Source organism: Lepisma saccharinum, chromosome 7, assembly GCF_977018435.1.
Source record: "Lepisma saccharinum chromosome 7, izLepSacc3.1, whole genome shotgun sequence".
NCBI classification, from domain to species: domain Eukaryota; kingdom Metazoa; phylum Arthropoda; class Insecta; order Zygentoma; family Lepismatidae; genus Lepisma; species Lepisma saccharinum.
This window is the reverse complement of record NC_139235.1, coordinates 79,043,487-79,067,565: the sequence shown is the minus strand read 5'-3', so window position 1 is coordinate 79,067,565 and position 24,079 is coordinate 79,043,487. Positions and strand designations below refer to the sequence as shown.

Here is a 24,079-nt window from a genome sequence, read left to right as displayed (position 1 = left end):
TTCAAAAGTACACAGGAATATTATGACAGCTTTCATTTAATTAGGAAATCAATTTTTATCACTTATAAAATCAAATATATGGTAAAAAAGTAAAAAGATAAAAGGTAAAGTGTTCCCCTGTGCATAGCACCACGCCATGAAGGCGTATAGGGGGTGTGGGGGTAACGCCCCACACTTTCTTGATCCGGTCGTGAGTGGGGGTGATGTGATCAGCATCACGCCCCTGACCGCCTTTACCCCCCAGGGTTTCCCCCAGGTACCCATGTTATTCGACGCTGGGTGGGCGCCGGGGCCGCTTCCACCGTTAGAAAAGTTCCCGGATTTGAACCGGCCGGGGATCGAACCCGGGACCTTGAGCATGGTAGTCAGACGCGTTACCGACTGAGCCACCGCGGCCAAAATCAAATATATGATTTTTTTTAATTTTACCAGAGTCCACGAACATGTTGAAAGACATTTTTTGTGGACTGTGAGATGCCCAGTCTCCATAGAGAGTATACTGTCGGGTTAAAAAATATAGATACTTGAGTTTGGACTCCAATTAAAAATTAACCAGTACACCTACATAAAAATGGGTTACATTAAAATTTAGCTCATTCAATTCTGTGTTAATCAGAATTAATGCAGAATTCAATAAGTAAAATTTTGATATAACTCGGTAGGTCTACTGTTTAGTTTTTAATTGGAGACCAATCTCTATTATCTATAATTTTTAACCAGGCAGTAGGTGAATACATTCACGCGATACTCTCTAACAACGTATTGTCGATGTCGATGGCAGGATATGGAAATTACAGAGGAAGACTTTTCTTAGTACAGAACAATAATACCCCACTTTTTTTATCCCGCCAACAATTAATAGCCATGCAAACATTATTGAGCAACAATGTTCTCTCTCTCATTGTTGCATGGGAAGTAAAGAAGTTTTGTTCTCATTTCTTTGCCTTTTTGGCATTTCACAAAAATCAGTCAAAAGTAAAAATAACATTAGGTACATTACAGCCCCTACTCTACTCTATCGGGTATGGGAGAAATTCGAGAGTACTGTTGTACATATTTTTGACTTTACTGGGAATATTTCTGCATTTTTCTGACATATTTGTAATTTTTCATGACATATTTTCCAATTTATATGACATAATTACATACATATTTTACAGTTTTATAGGACATAAAGTCCCAGGACTTAATAATGCCATATGTTAGTTGCGATTGGAACAGACTAAAATATAGGTTTTTTATTGTGCAGATAAAGTAACAATGCACAGTTGGCATGGATAATTGTTTTTCAGTTACTTTTCAATTATATTCCAGGTTTTTGAAGTAAAAATTTGGAAATGTTCCAGGTTTACAAAAAAAATAATACATGATAAGAGCTCTAACCAATAGGTACTGATAGATGTAACTGAAGTATAGGCTTACCAGGATTTCGAGATGGTAGCATACTGATCATCTGTTTGGTTAGGTTACTATATTCTTGCATTGTGTGAGATCTTCGATGTGCTGGATGGAAGTTCTCCCCATGATGGCTTCCACCTGGTTCATGCATATCACTTTCCCTTGCAACCTCTTCAAGAATGGGATGGTTGGCTAAGAAAGAAAAGAATATGGTTAGCAATAACAAACTGCAATTTAATGAAACAGATCTCCCAGTGCATAAACTTCATTTTACAATAATTGGTGTAGGTGAGAAAACTGAATTTTCTGTGGGTGCTGGTGACAATCCATACATTTATGGCCAAGTGGAAATGTTTGCATTGTTTACGAAGATTGTGTTTAATACGAACATTTAGTGTTGTTTACATCTCGCAGCGATGTGTTATACTGAAGTTATTGTTAGTTTTATGTTGTACCAATTTTCTCATCATGGCATCATTGACGATAGTAAATTTACATTATTCATAGGTTTCATCCTGTTGGAACGTCCATTTTTTTTTAAACTAAATGTGTGTCCATACAATGCCATTTTGTTTAAAAACGGTGAAATTGTTTCAGGGAACCGAAATTGGACCAACACTGGTCACACAGGTACTGCCACTTTCATGAATATCATTTTTATCCCTGCAACTAGGGCCTCCCCGATGGCACAGTGGTAGCGTCGTCGCCTTGTAATCAGGGGGTCCTGGGTTCGATTCCTGGCGTAAGCACATAGTGGTTCGGATCCCACTTTAAACTGTAGGTCCAGTTCCGATTAGCCTTACTGTGCATAAAGTGGACTTAAAACACCAAATCAAACCAATCAATTCAATCCAATTGTCCCTGCAACTACATAAGGGAAGATGCATATTTTCAAGGTGTATTCTATTTCCTGATGATAGTTTTCTTTTAGTTAGGAGTGTTATATTTAATGATGACAGTAATTCAAAGGTTAGGAGTGTTAGGTCTAATTCTGTTAGAATTCCTGTGGCACCCAGGGTGGTGGGTGACCCAGCTATAAAGCAATGGGGACCTGAGGGAGGGGGAGTAAAGACAGATGGAGCATGGTGCTGATCACATCACCTCCAAAATGTCCGAGATCGAGAATATGGGGGTCCTACCTCCACATTTCCTAAATGTGCCTTCAAGGCACTGTGAACTTTACCATTACTATTTCTGTGACTGAATTCCTCATTCTATGAGCATGTAATCACAGTTAACTTCATAAAGACAACATATAGTGTTCATGATGAAAGTTGTGCGAATTACTCACAAATTTAATATAAATATATTAATAACTTACGTTTTGCGAGTATCTATGTTGCTCCTGCGACGTTTTGCGATGCAACCACACACCTTTTACCAATCCCATATCCTGCACCTATGGAGAGATCGACGTGGTTATGAATTATATATAACCTAAACATGAACAGCCTGAGGAAGGGAGCAGTTGCGTCCCGAAACGTCGCAGGAGCAACATAGATACTCGCAAAACGTAAGTTATTAATATATTTATGTACAATATATAGTGATTTGTAATTGGATGAATCATTTTGAATTACCCTGTATATTAGAGGCAGCAATTTTATTTTTCACAAGATCTATCTATGAACTCTGTTCTTAATTATTAATGACAATGCAACTATAAATCTTTACAACTACATTACTCACATTCTTGTAAATCCACATACTCTCTTGATTCATCTACATCGTCATTCGACATGTTGAATCTCTGTCTTCTGTGTGCCATTTTAGCCAACCTCTTCTTGTAACAAAATTATCCTCTCTACCATGTATGTAGCTGGAAAAAATGAAATAGAGACATGTATATACTAATGTAAATTTGAATTACATATGCATACTGAGCTACTTAGATATTCTTGCCACTTTATTATGATAGCTTTTGCCAAGGAAACACACACACATGTATTTTTAAAGTCAGAAAGGTGCTTCCAAAAATGTCTTAATACCTTCAAATGCAGTTCAATATGAATGACTTAAGCAAAAGGATTAATCTCATGGACCTGTTATGTTCTTCATCCACTTTAAGCACAGATAGGCTGATCGGGACTGGACCTAGAGTTTAAAGCACTACGTGTCTCCACCGGGTATTGAACCCGGGACTCCTTGATTACAAGGCGACGATGCCACCACCGCACCATCGAGGAGGCCTGTGCCTCCACCACGTATCTAACCTGCGACCCCTTGATTACAAGGCGATGACATTACTACTGTGCTATTGGGGAGGCCCTGTCCTATGTAGAAATTTCAGTGAAGCAACAGCGAAAGATCAGATTGAACCAGGGCTGTCTCGGTATCTCAGTGGTAGAGCAATGGCACAGTATGCCAGAAATTTGGGTACGAGCCCTGGTCGGACCTGCACATTTTGCTAAATTTTTAACAATATAAAATATGATTTTTGAGATCTCATAGCACTGAAACAAGACAAGAAGGAAAAACTATAAAGAAATGTTATTTGCCTTGTCCTCTGCACAGGGCTTCATGCTTCTTAACAGCAGTCCTGTGGCCTATTGTTTTGTACTTTTCTTCAATAAAATATACTACGGCAAAATATTTACCTAGAAGACGGTTTATAGTTAGTATAAGTTTTTAAACAATTTTTATTACCTGTTCGATCTCCGGTCAACACCTCTCACTCGTTTATTTCTTCATTTTTAACATTCGTACTTACCTATTCTGCATTGCGAAAGATTGTTTAAGGTGGGATTTTGCTTTTTGCACGAAAATAATTTCAATTTTTCACATTAACAGTAATTATTGTTCTTGCTTTTTTCGCTTCCGTAACACACAATATGTCGGGCACAGCTGTAGATCATGAGTGGGTATGCAGTGTTTCCAACCTTCTTAACCGAAAAGGTTGGAAACACTGACAGTGGGTTACGTCATTGAACATATGCAACACGTAGAGGAAGCAAATAAAAGCACCGGAAATTGTGCGTCGGAGATATATTTCTCTTCAAAAATCCATGAATTCCCGGTCCAATAGATTCAACGATGAAAGAAAATGACAATGCTACAGAAACTCATTTTCGTAAGTAGTTTCTTCTCTAAAAATGAAGAAATCCATTAACCGGAGATCGAACAGTTACCCAACTTGGTACAGAAACCTAAATTAATTGCAATACCAATATTATTGTTGCTGATTTTTCATTTGCCTACCTCTTGGGATGAACGACGTCCTACAACAATAAGGATGAATGATGAGCAGAAAAACTGGATGAAAGGACGATAACATTATAGTATAAGGGAAACGGATTTCTTCAAATTTACAGGAGAAAGTACTTACGGAAAACATTTTCTGTAGCATTGTGGACGTTCATGAATCTAGTTTTGATCCATTTTAATGCGAAAACATGTCGTTTTCTGTGAAAATCTCTGTCCAACACGCTGTTTCTGCTGCCGCCATTTGCTTTCTTTAAGAGAGTACAATGTCCCGTGTATTAAGTTGACGCAACCCCATAGTCAATTTCAGCCTCGCTGTGTTTTCACTAGAACATGACGTGTCGAGTATTTTTATTTTTTTAACTATGCTTGCCTAACCTAACTTAACCTAACCTAACGTCAATGGTTTGTGGGGCTAAGATCAATGGTTTGTGACGTATTAGCATAATTTCAAATCTGGGCACGAAAGTAGGTATTTTCCGGTGAACGAGGTTGCAACACTGCATAAATAGACAAAACACTCGCACAACGCGCCCTGAACCAGTACGCTATCGCCCGCCATAATGTTACAGAATCGAAGTAACAGTAAGTACTCGTAAATGTAAGAAATAGACATTATCTTAGTTAGAAATGCATTATTTCACCTTAGGAAATGTTCCGCATTCCAAAATAGTCCCTTATACTATAATAGTACCGTAAAGACAATGTCACATTTATGGCTTGACCAGGGTTCAAGCCTGGGTCCTCTGGCTTCACAGTGTGTGGTGCTGACCATTCCGCTACTGAGACCGGCAACATGTTAATAATCAATGTAGTTATGTATTAATCTAAATATTGGACTGCAATAATTTGTGCTTTGACACATACATTTACAATTTTAGTAATTTAGTATCATTCACTATAGCCTACACACTTTTATGTATTATTTTTCTTTGATTTCTTTTCTGCATTAATTTTCAAGACATTTATATTTTATTATACTCTATATAACCTTCAAGTACAAAAATTCGTCATATTTACATTTGTCCTTTGTGCTGTAGCACATAATTGTTATATTATGTTTTATAAGATGTGGTGTATGTTTGCAGATTTTTTCAGAAGCATCGTAGAAAGCAAGCACTCCACAAAGGCCTAAAGTACAGCCCATGAAGGGAAAACAACAATAACTAGGGGGGAGGATTCCCCGCAACCCCCTTCAAATTTCACCATGCTTATATCACTCGACTTCCACATTCACAATAAAGAAATTAGTTCGACAACAATCAGATCTGATTCTGCGAATTCTCACATCAAATTCAATACAACGAGCAATAATTTTTCTTCTCTGCACTGGTTAGTACTTACTGTAAAACTGTAGTGCAAACTCGGTACTTGGACGATGCCTTTTAGTCACATCACACCAAAAATCGCCTTAACCATTACTGGTAACAGCGGACATTAACCCTCACCCCGATACACATCAGTTTGCACCCGCACTCATGCATCAGCTGAGCTGTTGTTCACTTGTTATTTGTTATTAACGGTGCTCAGCTGGTAGCGGCCGTGACCCTTTAAAGATATGCACTGTTGAACACGAAGAATTTCACTCTCCAGAATGAATTGCATTGCCAGAACCACTACATAAAGTGTACTATATCATATAGTTTCTCAGTGCTATAAAATATGTACCTGCAGTTCAGCACAATTGAAAAGTATAATGCATTTACATTACTTGATGTTTCCAAGGCACTTTACTTTATGACGTGACGTTTCCGCTCTGCAGAGGCTTGGTTGATGACCTTGGGCAACTTAAACAACTGGCTGTGTAAAGCGGAAAAGCCAAGTGTGAGTCAGCTGTCTGATTGCTACGTAACGTAATTTCTAATGAAGCGAACTTCGAGATAGAACCGGATTTGCAGTGTGAGTAGAAGTAAATGATGATGTCATCCCTAGTGCCTGACATTTAAATAGAAGGCGTGGAGATAAAAAATCGCCTCTGTTTTCACATCAACAATGAATTATAACATTCGTCGTATCTGGATATGAAATATTCTTTCTTACTAACCATTTCGCTGCCAGATCGAATCCCGGCCTCCCCGGCCTAGGCATGGGTGTTTGTGAATGTCGCCTCATTAATTTCATCATATCACTCGATTAGCCGAAAGTGACAGAAAAGCCAAGTAAAATAAATCAATCATCTTCATCTTCGCTATTAGTCTAAAGAGGTAGAAAACGCTAAAATGAGAAGAAGGAAAAAGTATTAGATTGTATGAACACGGCAGACTCTTTGTACCTGGTTTATGGCCATATTTTATCTCTATCATCGAAGCAAGCTCGACAAGAAAAGATGAGGAGGTGAGGAAATAATACGTTATATGTGAAAAAGAGAAAGATTAAAGTTGTAGATGGCACAGGGACGGCGCGACGGGTGGGCAACTGCCCTCCCAAAAAAATTGTTCTGCCCACTTGAACAGATTCACGAAGTTTTAATAAGTATTTAGACAAATACGTATACTATTTCAATAAAAATATATTCTTGTCTTGACTCCGTGCATATTTCTTATGAATATTGTCAATACTAGAAAGACTCAAATAATTATCCTGTAAGAAGTTTCGGTGTGTTTGGATTTACATTAATTTACCGAGTAAGAAAGCGAGAATCGTAGCAAAATTTGGTGACTGATAATATATATTATTTATACTTAATTTTATTATTATTTAAAACTTGAAACATAACACTTGTGATCAAGTCTTAACACTTCTGTGGCTGCTAGTATTTTAATGTCTATCTACAGCCAAACAGGACTTTTCCGACCTACGAGTACAAAATTGCACATGACAAGATACAAAAATATCTAACAATAATAATTAAATTAAAAAATATTCTCGTTACTTCATGTAGTATGCAAAAGAGAACTTAGATTCCTGACTAGGTTTCTCTAACGTTTGATTTTGGGTAATGGATGGCTTATTTCGCTCGTATAGTAATTGCCAGTAATTGAAAATGTTTTCAAGAGTTTCAAAGCGCTATGGACAAGATAAACCTCATTTGCATGAAGGTAAGGCGTGAGCAACAGAAGAATTGCTACGTTAAAAACCATGATCAATAGTAGCGGCGATTAGGAAGGCATGGGGGTGTGGTTGCCCCCATTTTCGCCACCTTTTGCCCCCGCAAAACTATGCCTTGTCTACGAAGAGAAAGTAGACTGTCCTTGCACCCCCCAAGTTTTGACAACCAATCGCCGCTATATGTGATCAAATTTCATAATGTTTTGCCTAAATAACTTCCTACAATATATTTAAAATGAATTGAGTTGTTGTTTAAGTCCACTTTATGCACAGATAGGCTTATCGGGACTGAACCTACAGTTTAAAGTGGGTTGTAACCAACATGCCTCCATTTCAAGGCGACGATATTACCACTACGCCATCGGGAAGGCGCACAATATATTTAGAGTTTTTTTTCTCATTCTTCATGGATATTCCTATTGAACCATATCGAGCATCTCTTTTCCTGCATCGGTCGGATCAAGATTTACTTCAGCAAACTGACATTGATTTCTCGATTTCTATTTTGCACAAATTCCTTTACTTTTACAATTTCTAGTTTTATCTTGTGTGAAACTTTACGTTTTTATGGGAGGACAGTTTAAGACAAAATAAAAAATTGCTTTAAAGCTTTCTTAACAAGACATTAATTAAATGCAAAGATTCATATCGTCGCATGAGAATCACATGAAAGTAACTCCAAAAATGATGTTTTCTGTTTTATTCTTTAATAGGGTGACCAGATATTTGTTGACCAAAAACAGTATAGTCTATAGGTTGAAGGTGCGCATGCACAACACATAAAACGAAAATATGGGTGGCTATTTGTTATTGCTTCTATTATAGCCCCTATAAAATAGGCCTACACTCTATAGATTCAAATTACTTATGGGTCTAATGTAATTAGCTAATTACAAATACTTCCTCTTAAAGACTTTAAGATATCTCCTGTGAAGAGCTCCATTTGGTGACATACCTCCACTCACATAATCCTTAGCAGTAAGGTGGAGTCCTGTGGCGTGTACTGGGTTCAAAACCTGGACTATCTCACCACATCATAGTGTTTGAATGGGCAAAAAATTGCTGGTCGGGAGACGAAGCGCGAGGAGCTTTTTTTGTTCATATTTTGGTATTTTGATTTAATGTGATGTTGTTATTTAAAATGTATACCTCCTAAATAAAATATGAAAATGTACACTTCATCATTAAAAGAAACATTTAGGAAATAATTAAATAACTTCATGTTTATTTATAAAAAAAATCCGTCACATGCTACTCTTTTCCCTTCTGTGTAATAAGTTGCCTCCAAAATGTTCAGTTCCTCGGAAAATTGCATGCTGGGTTTACATTGAACAATTTCGTTTTGAGAGGTTCAGAAGGTAATTTCCCTGTCATATACCTCCGTTTACCCCTTTTCTGTAATAGTTTCGCTCCAAAATTCCCCGTTCCTGGGAAATTACAGCCGCAACACTGATGCGGTTCTTTGCGAGAAGTTCTGTCACGTTTCAACGCACGCGGCACCTTCCTACATCGCCTCGCGAATTCAAAGGAAGTGGGCAAAGTTTCCAACTCCTAAGAAACTCAGTTTCATCTTCTTATTGAAATTAAAAATTTCATGCACATTTTTTGACTGATTTTTTTCTGTAGTTTGGTCTCAGACTGAGCTTCGCAGATAGACCTGAATATACGCCCCTGGTGGAGTCAAGTATCTCCAATTTACTGGCTCTTTTTAAGTGTCAGACATTTTGCTAAGAATACATTCCCCTGTAAATTTGATAACTTGGAGTTACGTGCCTCTGATTCTCGCACAACGATACACACGATAAAACGCCTTTGTGAGCCAATTAAAAGGACCATTCATTTACCATCAATGAAAAAGCACTTCTCTTTTCTGTTATAAATTCACTTTATTATTAAAACTGTACATTCAAGATCATTCATTTTAATTGAGGGGAAACCAAAAATATATTTCTTCAGTATTGTCGGTGTTTACCATATTTTCTGTCATCATTATTGAATATATAATGTACAACATTGTATCGCAAGAAAGAAACATAATATTTCGTTTTGAAAAATATTTTAACAGTAGCAAATAATGGGGCACAGTTGAAACTTGCTCAACTGTAAATGTCGAATTTTGGCTTGCTTTTCGAATCTAAAACGCCAAAAGTGCATTTCAAATAGTTTTGCTGCTAGGTTACTACCCGACGGCGCTAGCCTTCGGTGTCTATTGGACATTTCCACTCAATTTTTTTTGCAACAATTTTAAAAACTACACCCTGGAAAAATGACCCCTGCAAGTTCTCGCGTTTCTCTGTGTCCAGTTTAAGGCAGAAACGAGACTTCCAAAGTTGGGAGGCTAGCGTTGCGCTGAAAACACGCCGCCGCCATGTTACTACGTCACTCCTTAGGGAGAGCTCGTTTGTCGTCTGCTTCGAGCGTCCAGTTCCGGATGGGTAGCCCACGGTGAGCGAACACGTGCAGCAGTTTTACAAATCTGTACCGATTTAAATAATGGAAGAAGGAGCGATAGGAGAAAGGAAAGCTATGCTTTGTAATGATCATTCTTCTATGAAATATCCGTACTGCTCACGTGCAAGATTAATGAAACGGTTCAGCTGCGTGTGTGTTCTCAGGCAATGCGAAAAATATTGCTTATAAAATTGGTTGCTGACACGACACTCAAAAATATTTTTTAAACTTATATTTATCGATATTTACCGTAACCTATGTAGTGCAAAATAGGAATTTTTACATTCTTAACTTTATTTATAAAGCCTATTTAACTTTCTTTTCCATAAAGCAATTTCAGTTTGTGTTCCATTTCTGTTGCGCAAATTATGATCAAACATTTTTGTGCAGATAAGAGAAAACACACTGAGAAGATTACATTACTTTCACAGTACATATCTGTACTTAGTTTATGTATAATTATTACAAGGAAATAATGTGTATAATCATGGGCGTATTTAAGGGGGATTCAACGAGTTCAACCCCTCTCTTTTTTGGTTCACTAAAATTACCAGTTTCCTTGTTCCATCCGCTTGTTCATAAAAAATTCCTTCGGACTTATTTCATTTTCTTAAATTAGAGACGTATAGGACGGGATACGGATGGGAAGGAAATTTCGTAATTCCACACACCAGATGGGACTGCAGACCAATATCTGCAATTTCCTGATAGTTTCGAAATTTCTGCGATAAGAAACTGCATTGAGACTATCAAATCAGTTATTTTTCCCCCTCGAATCATATTAAAGAAATTTGGTTCTTAAAAACGTAGTGACAGAAGATGAACAGAAAAGTATCAATACTTCGTGACTACAAACACACAACTTTGTCGGGTCCAACATCCCCTCCCCTCCCATGCTCCCCAACAAGCTTCCGGGCAGCAGTGTCCTGGATTTTCATTTATGAAATAAAGCAACCCTAATCATACCAAAAGTTGATCCATCCCCCCCCCCATGAACTATATATACGCCCATGTGTATAACAATATCCCATACTGAAATGGTACGATATAATTATTTTGAATTTTGTACTGCGAAAAAAGCCGCCTCATCTCGTTACCCCGAACGCATTAATAAGTTGGTTCACAACTTCACCACTAAGGATCCTATCGAGACGAGACATGGCAGCCTTGGTCTCGTTCTCGTTGAGAGTTGTAAATGTCTGTCTCGTGTTTATTTGTAAATGTCTCATTGACAGTCTCGTCTCAATTTATAAACATCCGTCTCGGTTTGGGAGGGCAATTCTCGTTCTCGTCTCAAGTCTAGAAAAATATAGAATTAACAACGTATGCAGAGGCTTATCATTATAAATAAAAAAATCCTTTCTTAATATTTTATTATTATTATTATTATTATTATTATTATTGACTCCTCGTTTCGACGGTACAGCCCTCGAAAACTAAATATTATCCTCCTTATATATGCAAACCAAACTGCTGATTCAGAATTACCAGGAATGAACTGGCGTTGTAATTATTATACACAAAATTCATGATTTATCTCAAGAAGTCGCATGTTCCAGGTTTGACTCTCGACCTGGGCATGACTGTTTCCTTGTGAGTGACATTTCATTGAACTGGAAATTGTTACATGGGAGGATGTTTGCTCGAGACTTTGGGGACAGCTAGGGGGATGCTTCCAAGGTTAATGTTAGTGATGCTCACGAGACGAGGCATGTTCCGTCTCGTCTCATAAAAGGAGATGGGACAAGTGAATGTTTTCGAAATGAGATGGGACAGAAGAAAAAGTTCGTCTCTTATCATGGCAGGTTGGGTGATACTTAGATTGTGCAGTTGGTAGTAGTGTGTGTGTGGGAGGGGATGTACTCCTGCACCCCGACTCGAATACAGCTTGTAGTTATTCATCTTCATTGTAGCGATTAGCCAAAAGTGGGAAGAAATGTGATGTTAGAGATGATAATTAATAAATAAATTATAATAAATTAACCATGCGTTCTCATCGTTGCGGTTAAACAAAGTGAACGGAAAAGAGACGTAAAAGTAGGTTAAATACAAAAATTTTCAATATATATATTAACTGAAGAAAACTGTCATTTACTGCAGGAAATTTAAAAACTCACCGTAACCTTTTATACCGTATCACCTCTTATATTGCAGAAATTGGCGGGTAAACCAGTGTGTTCTAAAAGTATTATCTTAAAATTTGTGAAGAAAATATTATGAAGAAAATAATTGTAATTCCAGAAAAGGCATTCCTATAACATTAAGTTCTTGCCAGTCAGAACTAACCTATGTATTTGCAATGAACAAGGCTGTTCACGTGTTCAGCCATTGACTGTTACAAGGTTTGCTTTGTCACCCTAACGGGAAAACCTTCTACCGAGTGGCTGAATTATAGTAAATACTACTATACTGCTAGGGCATAATTCATCTCCAAGAAATGGAGCACAGATTTTTGCACTGGAAGTTGTAAGATACTTGTTTTACACAGTAGCAAGTAAATTTTCTGTCGCTTCCGCGGCCCATGCTAAGTTGTCGGGACGAGCAGAAGCTCCACCTGCACGCATTTCTAAGTGATGACGTCAGAGGACCTCCTGTCTGTGGAGAGGACGTTTTCAAATCCGTGACGTAGTAGGTGAATTTCAGCGGTGTTTGAAGGCGTGTTTCTCGAGAACCGAAACAAATATCGCCGAGATATTTTGCACATCTCATGTTTGTGTCATTATCTGTAAAATGAATGGATTTAAAACGTTTTTCATGTCAAAGTGGAACCAAATGTCAACCTATCTTCTTTCTTCCCTGCACTGTATTTTGCAGACTAATGAGGCTCTGTCATCTTGACTCACAGCCAGTGGAGCTGGTATTGTGATCTGTCCATGTGTGTTCGTGATTATCTCTTCATCCATTTCGTATTATCACAATTCACCCTCACTTCGCCATTAGCCAAAAATGGAATAAAAGCGAAATTAAAGAGAAAAAATCAATCAAATCAATAACGATAATCTAATCTGCTTCGTTCACCTAATAAAGTGCAGTATGTTAAATATCTCCTTAATTTTAAGGGATAAGACAATCAGTGGCGTGCTCAAGGGGGGGGGGTGAAGGTTATTACCCCTCCCCCCTTTTGGCTCAGTACTCCTAGAAAAAGGAACATCAAAGTTAGGAAAGGATGGCGAAATGAGGGCTGACTACCAGAAAAAGTGTACATAAACCCTCCCTTTCTAAAATCCTGGGCACGGCACTGACAATGTATCCACTGTACAAAGCGAAGTACGAGTACACAGTGAGCAGTTGAAGTACATGGGCAGGAAAGGGACACTTCAATGACTGAAATAGGGAGATTATATCAAGATTAACACAGGAAAGATAGGAATGATAGCCAAGCGGTTCCACAACAGGTGACAATCGAGTCCCTCTAGATTGGAGTGGATAGAGAGAATTTTGATCAGAATATTTGATGAACGAACTACTACGCGCGCGCATGTGTGTGAAAGCGAGCATTGGTTTCCCTCGAGCCATGAAATTTTTCAATGTGAACCTATAAAAAGTTACGAAAATAACATCGACGATTTTTCAAACTTCTAAAAATTGAAATTTTGTCCATGCATAAATGAATGTGTTCGTTGTGTAGAAAGGCAGTCTACAGAAGTCTGCAGTTTGCGATATTGAGTACATTTAGTTTTATAACTATTGATGCAAGGCTACCTCAAGACCCGGTGGAGGCGCATAATGGTTCGGATCCCATTTTAAACTGTAGGTCCAGTCCCAATTTGTCTATCTGTGCATAAAGGTGGGCATAAAACAGAAACTCATACTCAAATTTGTCTATTAAGAAAAAGTAAATTGTCCTTGCCCCCCAGTTTTGGCACCCAATCGCCGTTACTGGCTACTAGATTAAAATAAGTCTCTCTCTCTCTCTCTCTCTCTCTCTCTCTCTCTTGTTAACCATAGCCTGCTATGATTCTTCGCTATGGGTTAACTCACATTTAGAATTATTTATTGTAATAACAGTTGCTAATGTGTGTAATTTAATTTATAAATATATAATTTTCTAAACCTAGAATTATCGTGGCTGTTCAATGAGATCCTGGTATAATAAAAAGGAAATTTGAAAATATTTGCGAAACTCAGAACTATCCGAATACTTCTGACCAGTATCGGCGATTGGGTGCCAGAACTGGGGAAGGGGACAGTTATTTTGCCTTGGTGCGTGTGCAAAGTGGCAAAAAAACAAAACGTTGGGGTCAGCTGGCCTCAGGTCCCCCCAAATAGCCGCCATCACTGTGTGTGTATACACACACACACAGACACACGTAGTACATGGATCTGGCCCCTCCCTCAAGAAAATTCTGGGTACGGGCCTGAGGGGAGGGGTTATACAAGCGGAGAAAAATGATGGAAACGGATTGGAAAATGATAAATAATACATAAGACAGCAGAGAGAGAAAGCGAAATAAATATCACGCACGTGTCAGCAGTAAGAATGAGCGTCAAATTTGCTCCTGCCACGTAATGCGTCTGCTAAGAGGATGTTACAAATCTTAAGAACAGATTGAGACGAGAGAAATGCAAGTTTATGATTAGTGGGAATAAATGTACAGGTAATTTAGAACCTTTTTCTTTAGAAAGCATTTAGCGATATTATTTTAATGCTAACAGAACCTAACCTAACTACGAGAGCATTTAGGTTTATTATTAGAAGAATGCTAAGGGACCTAATCTTAAAACATTTATGTGAAAGTAATCGCTACAACTTCACAGTATGTGTCACAAACGTAATTGCATACCTAGCATGATGAAATCACGATAAAACAAAGACCGAGTCTGCTGCCACGCGCATCCTTTTTGAGGTTCCAGCAGAAAAAGAACGTGGCAGCAGACACTATCAAGAAAACAAAGTATTTTTGTGGAGGGAGGAGGAGAGGGGGCGAGAGAATACGTGCTTGTGAAACTCTCACTTTATATCTGCCCAGCTTAATTTTTCAATATTTGGCTCCTGCCCACCCGGTCAAATTTTTCTATCACCGCCCCTGATGGCATTAATTTCAAAGTACATGCATTTGTTAAGACATATTCATCAGAAGTCCAACTTTACATAAATATGTATGTTTATCGTGGAATTGGGGGTGGGGAAAGAAGTTCCTTGTTCCCCTAAAGTCGGCGCCTATGAATATAATGAGAGAAATTAGGAGACAAGCTCATATTCGGAAATTTCAGTTTCTTTCCTCGTAGTAAGATAATTGGCAACACTTAAAAGAAGCCAGGATGAGCTCAACCCCAGAAATGCTCAAGTCCCTTACTTTTAGAGATTTTTTTAGCTACTAGTCCTAATTGGGCCATTGTTATCATGTATTTTTTTTATTCTACATTAACTTTCCAACTTATGAAAATGTTTGTGCACTCTCAATGATCTGAAAGAAATATATTTTCTGTCATCCCATTGTCAGGATACCTACGCGTGATAAAATAAGGCTCTTGTTAAGATTGCTTTGTGAGTCAGCCGCTAAGAATGTAATACGGTGGTTATAAGGAAAATGATAAGATAAATTAATATCACATTATGTGAGGTACAATTTGTAGACTACGCCATAATTATATTAAGACAATGGTTTATATTATTATTTTATTATTTACGATAAGTGGTGCTGCTACACATCATTGCTTTTTAAACATCTCAACAGCGCCACACTTCAAGTTATTAATACAGGTGTCCCAAAATATATATGTACATACATGAGAGAGATATTTTGAAGAGAACTTTGTTCCCCTCGAATCATAAACATTCCTGCGTCAATGTCTGTCCTCCTTTCCCTCTATGTCTGTGTGGGTGGGTGGGTGCATGGACGCAGGGAAGGGAAGATGGGAGCGCGCCCCCCACCTGGAAAATGATTGTCTCCAAAGAATTATATATTGCACACATATAATTTTAATTGAGGGACAGTATTTTATGTAATCATTACAAGGGCATTGCAGAAACATGATAACTTCAAACTTAAGAAGTGTTTTTTGAGGCGGCAACACTATTATGGAGGAAAATATACCTCGTTTGTCCCCCCTCTCCCCATGGAAAAAATCTGCGGACATCCATGGGTGGGTGGGTGTCTTGCTTAGTTTTCATCCTTTCTCCATTACACCAATCTCTATTTCTACTTTAACATGTTTCTCTGTAACATTTCTACAAGTATTTCGAGTATCTGTAACTATTTACTTTTTGAAACAAGTACCCCCTGTAACTCTGTTACTTTTCCACGTAATAAGTAACAAAATTAAAAGTTTCTTTTACAGCTAATTTTGTACATTTCAACAGCAATAAACAAAATTATTTTCTGAAGTATAAATATTATTATGAACAAATGCATAACAAGAGCCTCTCTAAACTTTTCAAGTTTTAAAGTTTGATTTGCATGCATTAAAACTTTTACATGTACACAGTGGCGTAGCGGCCGCCCCCGCAACCCCCGCAATGTTAATGTTAATGTTCTTGTTCTCTCCCCCCCTCCCTCTCTCTCTCTCTCTCTCTCTCTCTCTCTGTGTGTGTGTGTGTGTGTGTGTGTGTGTGTGTGCTCCTGAAATTGTACATAATCGACAAAGAATCAAGATAGTGTCGCTTATTTTAAAAATGGATTTGCAAATCAGAAATCTGATTCCCAGTAACATATCATACGATGACGTCTGCAATAATAAGCAGTGGCGTATTGTCTCAGCCAGAGGGCCCGGGCAACTTGACATATGGGTGTCATCCGAAATGCAGAATTAACTTGCTTGCTCACAGATGTCAATCGATAGGAAAATTCTCTCATCTAATACCTTTCTAGCTACGCAGTTTGTCGTAAACGTAGTGTAGTGTAGTACAGTTGTGAATCCAGTAGAGAGATTCAGTTGCTCAACCAGTCGATGCCTTATTTCAACATAATACGTAAACAAACAAACTTGATAATGCATGACCTTTTTTTTGTACCAGTAATATTAGTTTTACACATGATATTTAAATGTAATTTCCCACCAAATATTTTCAAAGGAGCCCCAAGCCTCAATATGAAATTGTAATAAGTTCTGAGATAAATTTCCCACATTGTCCACGCCTGTTACGTTTTACTCCAAAGGGGCCAAAAACCTCAGGAGGTGGAGGCCAGAGACAATTATCCCTTTGCCCTTATGTCCAGTAGCTCCTATTTCGCCACGCAGGGTATACAGTGCTCGAAGTGAAAATTCTTAGCTGCGAATTTTCTTGTTCGAGTTAGGGAATAGAAGGAAGGATCCTTATGTGGATCAATGTGAAGACAATGCAGTAGGCGGAGGAGAATGCTTATGCAAATTATCCTAGCTGAGGGATGATTTTTTTCTTAGCTGGCGGAATAGCATCCCCCATGTCCCTTACACTCCCCCCCGCCACCTCACACTCATCGAGCACTGATGATCTATTAACAAAATGGTTCTTGTTTCATGAAAAGTCTTTAATAAATATCAGTGGTCTATCGAAAAGAAATGGCATGGTTAAAATTATGAATTATAATATTGGGGTCCACTAACAACAAAATGAAAATGAAATAGTGCCCGTGCGGCAACAACCTTATTGTTTGGGAGTAAGGGGTGAGGGTTCCAGTCTTTCCAATCAGCATTTCAATGGGTGACAAATTTTCAGCGAATAAAGTCCCATCGCCGCTTTATTATCTATCTCTCAAGACTGGAGTCCGCTGCTATTTCTTCGTAGCAGATTGAAATTTACCTTTTGATGATAAGTCACACTCCATCGACAATCTACAGGTCCAGTTCAACCCCCATGACTGAAATGCTAAGTTTGAGTATATAACTCACTATTAGTATTATAAGGCTAATGTGAGCGGCTCTTACGTTGAATCTTGGCCTTACGTAGCCAAGAAATGGCTTGCTCTTACGTTGAATCTTGGCCTTACGTAGCCAAGAAATGGCTTTTGGGGCTGAAGGTGCATTCACCTCAAAGTCCAAAAGAGGAGTGTTTATTACCCTTTAAAAAATTTCCCTAAATTGTATTTTTTTTTAATGTATGTATTATGTATTCTAATTTTTAAAAAACTGTCTCGAACAAAGAATACAAAGGATCACGAACAAAATATTTGGCTGTATAAAGCCTCCCCTCCTCCTCCAAAAAAAAAAAAAAGAATCCTGGCTGTGCCACTGCGTTGAAGTAAGAGAAAATATTTAAAATTTCTTCTTTCAGTTATTTATCAGAGATTCAGACGATCCTGATTTAGTTTTGAGAAACTACCACACTGATATACAGTATATATCCTGAGTCGATGACAAAAAATGGGAAGGCAGAGTGTTTGCGGTAAAAGTTAATTTATTTTACAACTGAGGGGCGGGGGGGGGGGGGCTAGCTAACCATTGTGCGTCCGTCTTACTCTGGCATCTTCTCGACATTTTTTTTCACTAATGGGCCCCCAATATTTTACTTGCAGAGGGCCCAAGAGAACTGCGCTACGCCACTGCATATAGAGATTCATATTATGAAGAAACTAATTAAATTAAGGTGCTTTCTAAGGGCATATTTGGCCATTTCTCCGTGATAGTGCATATTTTGATGGATTTTCGGTCATATTCAGCATATATTTGCATTTTCAAGAAATATACAGTCATTTTCGAAGTGGATTCGTTCTTACTCCCATGTTTACTTGAGTGTTTTTTTTTTGTTTGTTTTTTTGGACTGCAGCAAAATCTTTTTCATTTTTATTTAAAAAAAAACCAGAGAATTTATTCATTGTGCGTTGCAACCCAGGGCCCATAAAGTGAACTAAAATAGTACGTATGTGAAAATATCTCAGCATTTAGATATTGATGTTTGAAACAGTCCAGTTATAAGGGCATATTTCTCAAATTATTTTGCATCTTTTGGTGATTTTTAGGTCATAAAAATCCTAGCCCTAGTCATCAGTATAAAAGAACAGTTCGCATGCAGTTACTTTTTAAAAGTACACTTTCTGAACACTGCTTCTTTCATAGATTTTCGTCTCATCTCCCCCTCCTCCAAAATATTGCTTTTGTACTCAGATTCAGATATTGCATACCTATTAAAATTACTTAGTTCATGACATAATATACTGACATAACCACAACAGAATTCATACCAAGGATTTCCTGTAACTGGAGGAAACGACAGAACTTTATCTACGACTTAATCTGCACCCCGATGCTTTCCGCTTCACCGACCACAGCCGACGAGAGGTTCTTGTGCTTGGTTTGGCTAACCCAAGGCCACGAGCTTTTGTATTTCCTCATGTTTTCTGCCTCTCAAGGTGAGAGAACTTTTTCCTTTTCATCATTCTTTGGAAGACCTAGTTTTCTCGTTTGTTGGGAAGCTGTGTCGAGAGAGTTGGCTTCACTGCTTCAGCCCAAGACATCTTGGCGCAAATCGGCCCATCTAAAAGAACAAGAAGGATTACCAGGGGCCCGTCAAGTATCTGAGCGACGCTCGCTGAGCAAGATTTTCGCTCGTTGAGCAGACAGGTCATTTACTTGACGCTGTGTGCTCATTGATCAAAATAATCTGTGATCAATGTGGCTGCGTCGAGTGGACAAGATTTTGGTGTTTGAATAGCTGTTAATTATGGAAATAGAATAGTTGATGCGATCAAAACTGTCGAAATTTTCATTTTCACACCCCTGCACAACTTTCCAAAACTACGGTGTATATATAATATTTATTATTTGGAATAAACAACACTTTCATTTTAATACAATTACAAAAAACTGGAATATTACATCACCTTCTGTTACTTGAACTTCCTCTCTAGTTACGCTGTATCGCAAGCCGTTCGTTATAAATATTTCCTCATTGGCCACTCGCGGCTCGCCACCCCTCTTCTTCCCTTTGCCTTACGAGATCGAAACACAAAAACGACCTGTAGCGAACGAGGTTCAAGTTCGCTCAGCGATCAAGTGAGCAGCGCTCGCGGAGCAACGCCTTTTTGGGCGTCAAATAGCTGAGCGATCACGTTGCTCGCTGAGCGCTCAGATACTTGACGCGCCCCAGCAGTGGATTAGCTACCTCCGTATAAGCGTCGGGAGGGGGGGGGGGGTCGAGCGGACGGTGGACCCCCCCCTGGAAATTGACATCGTTCATTTAAAGATAGAAGAAAGCAGGAAGTTCGTTAGTCTTATCATTCTCTTATTGTTAAGAACAGAAACAAAGTTCAACTAGTTATAGCTCGACCACAAGGAAAAAAACCTTCCCTCCAAAGCGTTCGCGCATCTTCCCTGCCGTTATCGGTGCTCGGGGCAGTGTTGCCAGGTCAGACTTGAAAAAATCGGGAGATGGTTCCTTGGGAAACCAGAAGATCTGCTACAAAATCCGATGATCTAATAGTAGCGGATGAACGACCTTCTCGGGGGTGGCATAGGCGTGCGCACTGGGGGGCAAGAGGATGTCTGGTGATTTTTTCCAGCGAGGGGGAAACAATGTATTTTTATCAGGCGGGTAAACGAGGCATATTACCCCGTATAATGTTGCCCTCTCAGAAAACATCACTTGAGTTTGAAATTATCATGTTTCTACATCCCTATTATAATAATGGATGTAAATTACTGTAACTGAAATCAACTCAATTTTCGGGTGGGATAAAATACAACCATCTAAAAATAGTAATGCACATGGACGTCCGCAGGATTTTTTCCAGGCAGGGGCAAGGAAGGTATTTTTTTCCAGGGGGGCAAAGGAGGCACATTTTCTCCAATAATAGTGTTGTTCCCTCAAAAAACATTGCTTAAATTTCAATGTATCATATTCATGCCATAATTAACACACATTATTGCAGCTGAAATGAAATTATATGTGAAAAATATATAATTTTTGGACTTTCATTTTCCAGGGGGAGGGCACGCCCCTCCTTCCGGACGCCCATGGTAATGTAGTAATAGCAATAAAACAATAATAATATCCTAGCACATCGTTTGGCATAATTTCGCAGTTCAAACAGCACTTTTCATGGCTGAGTGGAGTTCCACTCCCCCCTCTATGTTCAAGTAAGGTGACCAGGAAACTTGTTTTTGAGCAGGCCGTCGGAGGTGCCATAGCAATAGTTTATTATGGAAACCTACCGAGAAATCAATAGGTCTGGCAACACTGACGTTGGCCGCTCTGAAGGCTCCTTCCTCCTGTCTTTTTCCCCCACCCGCCAGCGCGATGGGGTCTGCGCAGGTTTCTTTCCTTGTGGTTCCACTATAGCATTCGAACAGAATAATCAAAGTAAAAAAATGCATTGGATCGAAAACATTGAGTGAAGAATACAGGAACGAGATTATATTCTACCATTTCATCCAAAGAACAAATGGTTCCACAGTTTTCAAAATTCTAATAATTACAATTGTATGTGAGAGGTCACTCAACAAACTTTATGAAAAAAAAATCCCCCTAATATTTAAAGCTTTTTTCTTGAACGAGACGTGCAAAAGTTAATATCAAAATGTATTTCAGATACTAAATGCATAAAATGCCAAACAGTGTGTTGGTATTCACTCGTTTGGTGGATCGAGTCTCACTATTTATATAATAATAATTATTATTATTATTTCGAATAAAATTTATTTTTGTTGGTTTATAATATTTATTATTGTATAATAACATTTATAACCGTAGTAATAATACTTAATATTTTTCTACTAGTCAACTTTTATCATTGCCCCGACCCCCCCCCCATGCAAATGTTTCTGGCGACGCCCATGGCTACCTCAAGTCCACAGAAGAGTGCTTAGTATCCTTTAAACAATTCTACAAAACAATGTTTTTTCTAATGTCTGTGTAATGTACAATCTAACCTAATTGCTTTTTAAAAGCGCATCGAAAAATACAAAATATCATGTACTAAATATTTGGACGTATGAGGTCTCCCTCTCCTCCAAGAAAGATCCTGGCTGCGTTGAGGAAAAAGCTAATATTTCCAATTTCCTTTTTTGATTATTTATTACAAGAAATTAATATTATCCTGATTTAGTTTCCAGAAGCTGTATGCATGCTATATATCAATCGGTAACAAAAAATATGGGGAGTGAGGGTCAGACACGTATCTAGAAATATGTTTCGGGGGGGGGGTGTCCGACCCAAGTGTCTCAGGAATAATAATAATGTTTAAATTAAAATAATTATATTAAATCAAATTAATACTAATTACAATAATTAATATTATATTATTATTACACGATTACGTAGGTAAATAGACTGTAGCTATAAAAATAGAGATATAACAGCGCATATTCATTACGTTGCTTACCTTTAGTTAAGATCGGAATAATTTACATAAAAACAAGTGCTGTGGCAATGAAATTAATGTCAAATAGATGAATAATTGAATATTTATCGAATAACAAAAATGATGTCACATGTAGTTGGAGAAAAGTAAGTTTCTGATTAAAAAAGTTCAGAGGAAATGAATAACCATCAATTATGCAACAAATGCTAATATTTTCATTTTTAGTATTTGGTAAGTCTTTCGGGGGGTCTGGACCCCTCCTAAATACGTCCTTCCTGTCCCTCAAAGCCATATGATCCCAATATAATCCATGTCTTCCAATAAGTTAAGGAGGAAATTATACAACAAATGCTAAACGAGTATATTTTCATTATTCAATTTTCGTACTTAATAGGTCTTTCGGGAGTATGTTGTGGGGGGAAGGTCCAGACCCCCCCAAATACGTCCTTCCTGTCCTTCAAAGCCGTTTGATCCCAATATGAACGGGTTAAAGTTACAGTGGTGTAAGTCACTTTTTTTTTAAAAAAAAACAAAATAAGTCTGACTCACAGCACTTTGCTGATCAACACAGCAGCTGTTTCCTTTATCACTAGACCTTAAACTGCCATCTGTTGACAGTTGAATGAACCTCTGATTGACTTCACGTTTTCTGTTAACAGATTCTGGTTTCTGTGTCTGTCTTTTTTTCTTTTTCAAAGTGACTTACACCACTGTAACTTTAACCGTCCATATAATCCTTGTCTTCCAATAAGTTCAGAGGAAATTATACAACAAATACTAAACGAGTATATTTTCATTATTTAATTTTAGTACTTGATAAATCTTTCGGAGGGTTCGGACCCCCTGGAGCCCCCTAAATACGTCCTTGGTGAGGGTGTGTATGTACAGTCCCCGGCAATAAAAATGGCACACTTATAGACAGGCCCGTAGCTAGAATTGATCTCCAGGATGGGGGCTCACGGGTTATCGGGGGGGGGGGGCTTTGTAAACCAAGTCCATTTTTCAAAAACTTAACAGTATTAAATGAAGATAATTTTTTGTGTGTGTGGGGGAGGGGAGGGTCATTAAGTTATAAAAATATTATAAATATCGTACAAATACTACATTTTCCTACATCTTTTAAAACATCTCTGATGCTGAAATCATCCCTTACACACTCCATACTACTTTATATGATACAGATATTTATATCACACAAAAAAATGCACAATATTCAATCACAGTGCCAACAGTATATTCCACCCCCGGCCGAAGCAATGCAACTCCCCTTCGTTCCCAAAACTTGGGAGCAGTTGACCTTTGATGCAGATGCAAAAGGAATTTGCATGATGACAGTCACAGATTTCTGTCTAAACGGGAGGGCGCAACAGGGACGCAGAGGCGTGGCCAGGCCCGTAGTCAGGAATTCTTAGTAGGGGGGGCGAAGTCAATCCTAGAGGGGGCAAATTTTTAATATATTGTGTTCCATTGGCAGATATAGCAGGGTACAGAGGGGCACTTATCCTCCAAAAGTGATAAGTAACAGGAAAGGGATGATACCTTGAAACTCAAAAAAAAAGAAGAAGAAGAAGTTCGAGCAACATCACATAACAATACTTGGACAATGACCTTTCAGACTACCAAATAATACGAATATAAAGTTTAACATAAATACGCTATTCGGGAACGAGAATCCAACAACACCATTGTGCTGTTATATGCAAGAAAAATCGAATTAATTAAAAAATAATGGTTACATATTATCTACACTTTGATGAATTGTG

At 38.2% G+C, this 24,079-nt stretch overlaps 1 protein-coding gene across 6 annotated transcripts in view; it reads right to left on the bottom strand.

Moving 5' to 3' along the window:
* LOC145989943 (transmembrane channel-like protein 7) overlaps positions 1–6,404 on the bottom strand; it is a 54,685-nt gene extending 48,281 nt beyond the window's left edge. For 5 of the 6 annotated variants that reach the window (XR_014441901.1, XR_014441902.1, XM_083125476.1 and 2 more), the window contains exons 1-3: positions 5,944–6,404; positions 3,088–3,217; positions 1,423–1,590 (exon numbers count right to left, since the gene is read on the bottom strand). Coding sequence is in view for 4 of the 6 variants with exons in the window: in XM_083125476.1 (XP_082981602.1) it covers positions 1,423–1,590; positions 3,088–3,166 (247 nt within the window). In the remaining 2 variants the exon portion in view is untranslated. The remainder of the gene's footprint in view (positions 1–1,422; positions 1,591–3,087; positions 3,218–5,943) is intronic. The other variant, XM_083125477.1, reaches the window with a different exon arrangement.
* Positions 6,405–24,079: the final 17,675 nt, after the last annotated feature.